The 10,332-nt window shown below is 39.2% G+C and overlaps 1 protein-coding gene across 6 annotated transcripts in view; it reads left to right on the top strand.

The window, feature by feature from the left end:
- The window catches only part of Tdrd5 (tudor domain containing 5), a 64,210-nt gene extending 56,043 nt beyond the window's left edge, over positions 1-8,167 (top strand). For all 6 annotated transcript variants that reach the window (XM_048809936.1, XM_048809937.1, XM_048809940.1 and 3 more), the window contains 2 exons: positions 5,222-5,432; positions 7,266-8,167. In XM_048809936.1, the coding sequence (XP_048665893.1) occupies positions 5,222-5,432; positions 7,266-7,513 (459 nt within the window). In that variant the 3' untranslated portion in view covers positions 7,514-8,167. The remainder of the gene's footprint in view (positions 1-5,221; positions 5,433-7,265) is intronic.
- The last annotated feature ends 2,165 nt before the right edge of the window (positions 8,168-10,332 follow it).

Here is a 10,332-nt window from a genome sequence, read left to right as displayed (position 1 = left end):
TTTTTTTTTTTTTTTTTTTGGTAGTTGTACTTGGACAGCATCCCTTTATTTATTTTTATGTGGTTCTGAGGATCAAACCCAGTGCATCACACATGCTAGGCAAGCGCTCTGCCACTGAGCCACAACCCTAGCCTTCTTTCACTTTCTTATGGTATCCTTTGCATCATCAAATTTTTCATGAAATCTAATTTTTTCTTTGTTTACTTGAGTTTTTGGTATCATATGTATGACCATTACTTAACCCTAGGTTGTAAAGATTAATACCTGTTCTTTGTTCTAAGAGTTTTATAGTTTTGGCTTTTAAATTTAAGCCCTTAATCCATTTTGAGAAAACTTTTGTCATGGTGTGAGATAAAAGTCCACCTTCACTTTTTTGCATGTGAAAATGTATTTGTCCCAGAACTATATATTCTTTCCCCATGTATTATCTTAGCACCCATATCAAAACTTGATTGAAGGCTGGGGTTGTAGCTCAATGGTGGAGCACTTGCTAGCATGTAAGGGGCCCTGGGTTCAATCCTCAGCATCACATATAAATAAATTAATAGTTATTGTGTCCATCTACAGCTAAAAATATATTTTTTAAAAACCCCATTGACCTTAAATGTTTATTTCTGTGCTCTCAATTCTGTGTGTCTATTGCTATACCAGTAACTGATTACCTTGATTATATTAGCTTTTTAATATGTTTTGTGATTTGGAAGCATGAGTTATCAAACTTTTTCTCATGTAGTTTTGTTTAGCATTATAACTCCCATGAAGAAAGAGTATTGTCAAAGGTTAGGTAATTCATTACTGTGTCATGTGATAGTGTAATAGCATCTTAAGTGCTATTATACTTAATGAACGAACTTGTGTTATTTCTTTTTGAGAAAACTTTCTGTACTCTTTTTTTTCTATCCCTATTTTAAGACAGCAGAGTACCTGCCATATTTATCATTTTGAAGATAGAACTGTTTTTTAACTTTTAAAAAATATATTTTTAGGGGTTGGTGTTGTGGCTCAGTGGTAGAGCACTGAGCTAAACTGCTAAGGGCTGGCTTTGAATTTGTGATCCTTCTGCTTAAGCCTCCCAAATTGCTGGGATTACAGGAGTGTTTTTTCTTATGAGCAATTCCATCTCTAGCCACAAAATAAGGCTTAACTTGATCTTGGGCATACTGGGGGGTTAAAGATCAAATGTTGGAATAAAATATGGAATGGGAAAAGGATATTTTGGAAGAAAAGAGCTCCTCTCTGGAGACCTACTTCTTAAAATGGAAGAGATGCAAAATTAAGACTGTTGCCAGTATCAAGAAAGAGGAAATCAAACATTTTAAAACTTTTCCTCTAAAAAAAAGGAAAAGGGAGCTGGAAGTGTAACTCAGTGGTAGAGAGTGTGTTGTTTAGCACATGCAAGACCTTAGTTTCAGTCCTAGGTGGAAAAAAAAACCAAAACTGTTCAGTATAGGGAGGCTATAGTCAAGATAGGGTTTTCCCATTTCTGCCATGCGCCTTCAGTGAAGGTATATTCACAACAAGCATCTTGTCTTTGTATCCTCTTTACTTACAGCAATGATGAATAAGAGCTGTAAAAATAAGAATATGAGAAACATTGTCTTTAGGGAGGGGACCATAAGCTTAGACCAACTCTGGAGTATTACATTGGCAGACAACTTACGGATTTTTGTTTCTGCTTGGCTTACTAGAACACAAGTGCAAAACTGTAATAGTATCTTGCATATCAAAAGTTGAAGCCTGAAAACTCCAATTCCAGCACTTAGCTGCTGATGTCTGGCTTGTGCTGTGCCCTTTTTCTTTAACTGTAAAAGGATACTTCTATTTGAATGTCCTTCTAGAATAATAATAACAGACACAGTTCTAAGGCCTTTGTCTATGTTAACTCAATTTTCACAGAAAGCTTGTGAGGCAAACACTATTATTTTATAGATAACAAAACTGAGGCTTAAAGAAATTAGGTGAGTGATATAAAACTAGTGAGTGCAGAGCTGGAATTTAAACGCAGACAGTGTGGCCCAGGCCGTCGAGTACCACCTCAGCTATGCATCCTTTTGAATGTCAAAGGTCTCTGTACTTGTAAAATGTTTATAAAGCAGCAGGTATGTTGTCATGTGTTTATTGTTCTCAGTAACTCTTTGGGGTTGGATGTCCTGTGCATATCTATCCTCATTTTTCTGCCTTTTACCTTGTTTTACTCACATGAAAACAGTCTACAGGAGGATTAAAAAACTAGCTTCATTCATAGCAAATTTGGATTTGGAAAAATAGTTTAGACCTCAGACTATTCTTTTCTCTGAGTTAAACTCACCCAGCTGCAAGCAGAGCAACTTCATTCTGCTGACGGCATGGGAGAGAGGAAGCAGAGACCCACCCTGTCCTTATTGACCCATGAGTCAAGCAGTGAGAGCTAGGCCCATACTAGAGTAGTAACCTTTAGTACACGAATTCTGCCCAGCAAGGAAATATGGAGTAGTAGTTGTCAGACTTCTATCAACTCACCAAACTGGTAAGCCCTCCTGTCATGAGAGTGACTGAGTAGGTGAATATAGGGTGTTTGTAGAAACTTCTTCCCCAGAAGTTCTCCCAAAAGAGTTTTCACAGGGGTATGAAGTGGACCAGGTATACATTAGACACAATTGCACGATATGAGAGCAACCTGAAGCTACCCTCAGATTTCTGGTGGGTCCCTAGTGGCATTTGAGAGAATGGTGCACTCCCACATGTCTAGAGGGGGCTTCAGGAGTGAGTGGAATGTTGCCAGGGCTCAAGGATGTGGTGTAAGTGGCCCACCAAGAATTTCAAAAGAAACACTTGTCCTCATCACCCTTCCTGCTAAGGAGCTCCTCATAGACCAAGAAGCAAATTTGAAGGGCATAACAGCCTAGATGGGACAGCAGCAGCAAAGGCCTCTGAGGATGATGGGACAGCTGCACAGGCCCTGGAGTACCTGGTTAAACCTGAGAAGGAAGGAGGGAGAAAGCCCAGCTCCAACATGGGGATGGAAGTAGTAGAGTTGTGACAGTAAGTTGAAATCTAGTCAAAAGTAAGTTTATTTGGGGCCTTCCAGAGGGTGATTGAGAAATTTGTGACAGTTACCTACATAATTATGGTTTGGGGTTTTTTTGTTTTGTTTTGTTTTGTTTTGTTTTGTGTGTGTGTGTGTGTGTGTGTGTGTGTGTGTGAATTTTCATCTGGAATCTGTGAGCAAGTCTTAATTTTCTTCTCCATAGAAAAAAGTAATTATTAAGTCTTTCTTTTTGACCGGTGTTCTGTGTTGCTATAGTATAATTCAGCACATGGTGGCGTATTTTTAAGCACTCAGGATTCATATATGTTTGACCACATGTGTGCCTTCCTGGTGCTCCTGATTCCTGTTTCTGGTAGTGTATGTCTGCTATCAGCAAATCTTCTCAGGAGTTTTTGTTGGGTTTTGGGGTTTTTTTTTCACCTTCCTTTTGATGAATTTTTCCCCTAAGTGTGGAATTTTAGATTGGCACTTTCTTTCAACTATTTGAAGTGGCCATTTCATTGTATTCTGGCTTCTGTTGAAATGTGAGTTATCATTGCACCTTTGAAGATCATGCCTTCTTTTCTTTCTGACTTGCATCTCAGCTCTTTGACGATGATATGTCTGAATGTATAAATAGATCCTTTGGATTTATCCCACTTTGATTCACCAGAGTTGCTCGTTCTTCAGTTCTGGAAATTTGGGGCCCATTTATCTTAACAGCTGTTTCTGCTGCTTATTGTCTTTCTCCTTTCCTGAGGGAATTCAGCTATAAGATGCTAGAACTTCTGACTGAATCTCCTGTGGGGCTCTCTTATCTTGTTTGTTTTTTGTTTGTTTTGATTGGCAGTGCTTCATTCTGGAGCATTCTAGACATTATTTTTCAGTCTGAAAATGCCCATTTGATTTTTTTTATACATTTTGTTTATATTTTTCATATGTTGATGTGTTTGGTCTATCATTTAATCCTGGCCATGTTAATCATGGTATGCCAAAGTCCCTTTCAGATAGTTTGAATATCTGAATTGCCTCTGATTATGTTCTTACTCTCTTTTCCCTCTCTGTCTAATCCTGTTTTTAGCAATGGGGTAGAGGGAAGAAGGAAGCATATCTCATGATTTTTTCAAATCAAATGTTGGATATTATGCAAAAAAATTAAAAAGCTCTGGGTTAAGTTATTTTCCTCCAAAGAAGGTTGTTGTCATTTGGCTAGCAGATACTAGCAAATCACCTTAGCATACACATTGATTCTTGGTTGGGGCTTTGTTAGAATGCTGTATTCTTAATCCTTTGTGGCTCTTGGTCTAAAGCGTCATCCTTTGAGCAGGCCTTCTGAAAGCCTAGTTGGTTGTTTGATCCCCACCTGGGAGGGACTCTGACTCCACCACAGGATGCTGAAGTGTCTGCTGATCTTGTTTAGCTTCATGGCTGCTGTTTCCTGTTGGGTTTCTCAGAATCTCACACTTTGCTTGTGCAGTTTAGGACTTGGCCAATACTTGAAGGAGATTTGTAAACAGATTATTAGATCCTCTGTGATCCCTTCAGACCTGCCTGAAAGCCCTTGGGAACAAACAAGTCAGCAGGATTTCAGAACAGGAGGTGGGTCCCATATTCTGCTAGCATTTTAGTGGAAGGCATTTTCTACATCCAGCACAGGAAATAAGGTCCAGGCATAAAGTGGCAGGCAGCTTTACTGGCTAAGGGGATATAGATTAGGGTTTGAGGCTAATCTCTATCTCCCTAGCCAGTAAAGCACAAGTTATCTTTGGGGGCTTCAGTTTTCCCATCTGCAGAGAATGATGGACATCAGATAACTCCTCTATGAAAAGCATTAGGGTAAGTGAAAGATTACACCTACCTAGAAAGGTGGTTCTTGATGTTTAAATGAAAAAAACACGTGCAAACAACCTTCCGCAGTGCCAGACATCAAGTGTGCAGTGAATGTCATTTCTCACATCCTGCCCATCCTCCCCAGCTGTGTGTGGTCGCTTCGTACCATGTTTGCCCAAATATAATAAAGGTTTCTTAAGTTGATACTCATCAAATTAAGGAAGGAAGAGCTTGATGTTTCTAGAGACTACCTAGGTTGAAAGTGAGGTATTTTATTTATTAATTATGATATATATTTTGTATATAAGGAAACAAAAAGGGCTTAATTCTTGTTATGCTAACAGTCACTTTTCATACCTTTGCCTCATTGCTTCTATTTTGTAGCAACCAAACTTGAAAGGTTCTTTGGATTCTTCCACACTGCCCAAACTGGAAGAGTTCTACATCTCCCTTTTCCAGTCACAGCAGTCAGCAGAAGGGAGTCAGTTTGAGCCTAACAACATCCAGACTCCAACAAAGCAAATTCAGCTGCCCACAGCAGCAGCCAGCTCAGCTACTGTCGCAGCCGACGCCCCAGGAGAGCACTCTGGTTCTGGTAGGTGCACGTGCGCTCCTGTATGCTCGCCACTGACAGATGATATTTGGCCATGTTGCTGAAAACCTTCTTTTACCTCTTTCAGGACATACTTGAGCATTGCTGACTGTAGGATTTGTCTCCGTTGTTCCCATTATCTATGCCATTCTTTTTTCCCCCCTGATGATTTTTGGAGGGACTTCACATTTATATAGAATAAAAATTATGAATTTTTAAGGTTATGATTCTTTTGAGTTTTGGCAAAATATACAATCATATAGAACATTCTCACCATCGTGAAAAGTTTTTTTATGCCCCTTTGCAGTCAATCCCTCCACTAACTTGCTAGGCTCTGGCATGTCACTTTCCCTTTCCTGTGTTACATAGTATGTAGTTTTTATGTCTGGCTTCTTTTATTTACCATAACTTTTTTTCAATACTAGGAATTGAACCCAGAGGCTCATGCATGCTAGGCAAGCACTCTGCCACTGAGCCACACTTCAGCTCTACTTACTGTAGTTTTTGTTATTTCCATTCAGTATTTACAAAAAAGTGGATTTGCTAGGATGTATAGTGACTGCATGTTTAATTTTTTAAACTGCCAAAATGCTTTTAAAGTGGCTGCACAGTTTGCATTCACCTGTGAAGGTTTAAAAGTTCTGATAGCTCCGATCTTCACTAGCAGATGGTATTTTCCTGCTTACAGGCCTATTATGGTAATTTTAATTTGCTTTTTCCTATTTACCACCTTTTTGCCTAATTTGACATTCATATATATTTTTAAGTGGCTGTCCAAGTATTTGTTTTTAATATTGATTTATCTACTTGTAAACAAGTTCTTTATTCTGGACATAAATCCATTATCAGATCTATATCTCTATCTAGCATATATATATATTTCCTCCAGTTTGTGTCATGTCTTTTTTTTAAGTGTCATTTTCTTAACAGTGACTTTAGAAGAGCAAAGGCTTACATTTTGATTGTCTAATTTAGTGATTTTTTTTTCATTATAATCTGAGCTTTGTGTGTTCTATTTAGAAATCTTTACCTAACCCAAGTAACTAAGTGGCAGTCGGTGAAATGTTTGTAATGATAGACAAGACAGTAAAGAACTTGTGCCAGAATCTACACTGCATTGCTGAGTACTATTTAGCTCACCTGATTTTTTTTTTTTTTTTTTAAAGCAGGACTTTCCTGAAGGAAGCAGCAGGTTGGCTTAGACACCAACAAAAGCCACTTCAATCATAGTAGCTGGCAGTCAACAGTCATGGACCAGTTACTTTGGGCAGCACTGGTCTAGCACCCATCTGAGAATGCTTGTACCTGCTTCCTTAGCTACTGGGAACTCTGCGCATTGGAGCTCCCTCAGTTTTATTTTTTCCAAAGGATTACTTCTTAGTTAAATCTAAAGCCTACAACAGTCATTTTATGGCTGATAACTGGCTCTGGTTCTGCTTAGCAACCATTTTGCTTTCACACTGGCACAGACCTGGCAACAGAGCACGCCTGTGGCACGCTGTGGTACACTGTGTTACTCAGGGCTGGAAGGAAATGGGAGAGCTTATGGTCTCTTCTCTGGGATCTGAGTTTACTTTTATGAAATTCTTGGAAAGCAGTCTTCCCTGCCTGGTTCATAAGTGCATTTTCCCCTCTCTTTATCCTGACAGTTTGATCCCAAGGTATGATTCCCCATCCTCTCTCCTTTCCGTCTAGCAGCTGATTTCTGAATCTCAACGTCCCTGACGGCCTTGGGTAACTGTCATCACCTAACAGACGATGACTGTAGTACCTGTTAGTAGAGAACTAGAGTGAAGGAGAGAGGGCAGTGAAAAGACTTGTCTTCTCTTTTTTTAGTGGAGAGCTCTCCAGGGAGCCTAAAGAACGAAGATCTTTCTAGTCGCCACGCCATCGCAGTGTTCAAGGATGAGAGTCAAGGAGCCATGGACCAGCTGTCTTTGATTTTGTCTCCTGAGCACAAGATTTCTCAGAAGCTCTACATTCCTCGAAGTACAGCCACAGCTGCCCTGGGAGCTGCCGCGCGCCTGGCCACGTCCAGGAGCCTCCTGCACTGGTACCCCAGTGTGAAAAGGGTGGAAACCTGAGGGGGGAGGGGCGGCGCACAGTGGCGCTTTGCTCATCCTAAGGGACTCGATAGCTTTGTTATGCTAACTGTCCATTTTGGTGTGTAAGTATTGATATTTAACATTATTTTTATTTGTACTAATGATTTTATTCTGTTTTTTTACCTTTGTTTTTAATGTAGTTTAAAGGAGTTTTTGTTTTTTGTGTTTCTATAAATATTTTTCTTTTACATATCATGACTGATAAATGAAAATTAAGAGTCTGTTTTGTGATCCATATTTAGTAAGAGAAATATATTCCCACTTCCCTGTCTCCAGAAGGAGGATGTCTGAATTTAGGGTTGCTGCTTTCTATCAAATTTGAAATATTACATATTATAGAACATCATTATTTTTTCTTAATACTGGGAGCAGTAAGAAAATCCACACCCTGACGCTTTGGTCATATAACTATTTTTACATTTTAAAAAATATTAAGCTGTTTTCAGGATGGGCAAATTTCTGGAACATAGCTGAGCCTTATATAGTTACTGCAGTTCCCAGAAGTGTCAATGTGGCATGTTTCAATGCACTGGTGTTTAGGCATTTATGTAGCACTGTCTAAAGTGACTTTGTACGAAATGTTGTGTGACACTCTGTTGAGCTTATAGTATAAATCAAGAGGAGAGACTAAAAGTGGAATGGAGTATGGGTTTGTGGCTCCGTGGTGAAGTGCTAGTCTAACATGCTCAAAGTCTGGGTTCCATCCCCAGCACAATTTTGTACTTGAAATTGAAAAATGTGACATTCATTTCTTTGTGCTAAAGTACTAGGCTTATCCCCAATTCTAAGAATATTACTTTATCCATGTAATTAATTCCCAATATAGAATCATTTCTCAGAAGTCAGAGAGATGTAAACAGCTGGCATGCTACATGTACCACCTGGTCTGCTAGTTCCCTTCTTTGTACAACAAGGAATTTCTTCTCTTTTCTTCTCAATGGCTTAATCAGCAAATATCCACTAAAGAAGGAAGAGGGATGCACTTAGAGTACTGCTGCTGAACCTTAGGTAATCATGAAAGTTAAACCGGCACAGTGGCACATGCCTGTAAATCCAGTTACTGGGGCCAGTCTCGGCAACCTAGTAAAGCCCTGTCTCAAAATTTAAGAGGAGGGCTGGGGATGTGGCTCAAGCGGTAGCGCACTCGCCTGGCATGCGTGCGGCCCGGGTTCGATCCTCAGCACCACATACCAACAAAGATGTTATGTCCGCCAAAAACTAAAAAATAAATGAATATTAAAAAAAAAAATTAAAAGGACTGGGGATATGACTCAGTGGTTAAGTAACCCTGAGTTCAATCCCTAGTACCAAAAAAATGTTAAAAAGTCTTAGAGAAAATATGTGATAAAATTTAAAAATCCAGATTCATCTTTAATGCCAATATAAGAATGGTGATATACTAACTGATAAAAAAAAAAAAACCTGAACATATCACTAATAGTTGCTTCAACAGGTTCCCATTTGGGCTTTATGAATTTTGCATCCGACATCTTTATTGGAGAAATATGTGGAGGGTCAATAAGGAGCTAAATGTCATATATGAAACTCAATAGAACTGGCAAAGCTCTGTTTATCATATAAATTTAGATATTATAATTTTTTCTAAAGATATTTTTACTCAGGAGATTGAGACAGGAGGATCACAAGTTCGAGGACAGACTTGGCAATCTAGCAAGACCCTCAGCAACTTAGGATCTTTCTTTAAAGAAATCAAGTACAAGTAATAGAGTTCATTTCTCCAAATGAGTGGTTACTGGGTTTGGAAGAAGGTGTGTCTTAAGTGGAAGGGTTGACTGAGTACATGGTTGGTTAGTTAACTGTAACCCTCTCTATAATTGCACCCAGCCACCGGGAAGAACTCTGCCACGCTGGGTAGCCTTTATGTAAGTTTGACAATTGGTTCTACAACCTGACAGGGATTAACTTTATACCTTGCAAATTAAATAGAGATTATAAAATATTTAATGTGCTCAGGCTTTTTCAGAGTCCCACTCTGTTACATATGGCTGGAGAGAGAAGTATTTACACAGAAGCTGTCTCAAACTGAATGTCAACATACGTTGAAAGAAGCCTATTTAGTAATTAATATTTGACATCTTATTTGAATTAGCGTGAAGAATGGACCTTTGAAAGGCTTATACCGGGCTGGGGATGTGGCTCAAGCGGTAGCGCGCACGCCTGGCATGCGTGCGGCCCGGGTTCGATCCTCAGCACCACATACAAAAAACAAAGATGTTGTATCTGCCGAAAACTAAAAAATAAATAAATAAATATTAAAATTAAAAAAAAAAAAAAGAAGAAAGGCTTATACCTTTTGACTGCTTGGCTCTGACTAGAATAGCCAATCTGTGAGTCTGTTTACCTACCTTGTTCCCCAAAGTGTGCGTTTTGTTTGGTAGTTAAATAGCCCAAAAGAATCAAATTTAATCATTTGAAAAATAGTATGTTCCTGCTTATGAGCGGGAACAACAATAAGAAGTGTACAAAAGATATGTAGATGCTCTGTGGTTTATAGTTAAAATGCTTTTTATTGTCAAAAGATAGGCCATTGTGTACATTTTGGACGTTTGTGGTTTCAGGAGCCATTAGCACTAATGGAGGTCCCCCTGAAATGTTTGAAGTGGGTTCTCAAGTGTGAGAGAGGGAATGGATGAAAACTAGAGGAAACTCCTGGTTCTTTACTCCTCAGGAATGGAAGAGGGCCTTGCTTTTAGAGACATTTGGGTCTTGACTGCAGCAGCTTATAGCCAGTGCTCCCCTCTCCCATCTAAAAATGCCCCCTGGGATTCCAGCAGCAG

This window comes from Marmota marmota, unplaced genomic scaffold, assembly GCF_001458135.2.
Source record: "Marmota marmota marmota unplaced genomic scaffold, marMar, whole genome shotgun sequence".
Taxonomy (NCBI): domain Eukaryota; kingdom Metazoa; phylum Chordata; class Mammalia; order Rodentia; family Sciuridae; genus Marmota; species Marmota marmota.
Note: the sequence above shows the minus strand (reverse complement) of the source record. Positions and strands in the feature narration are given on the sequence as shown.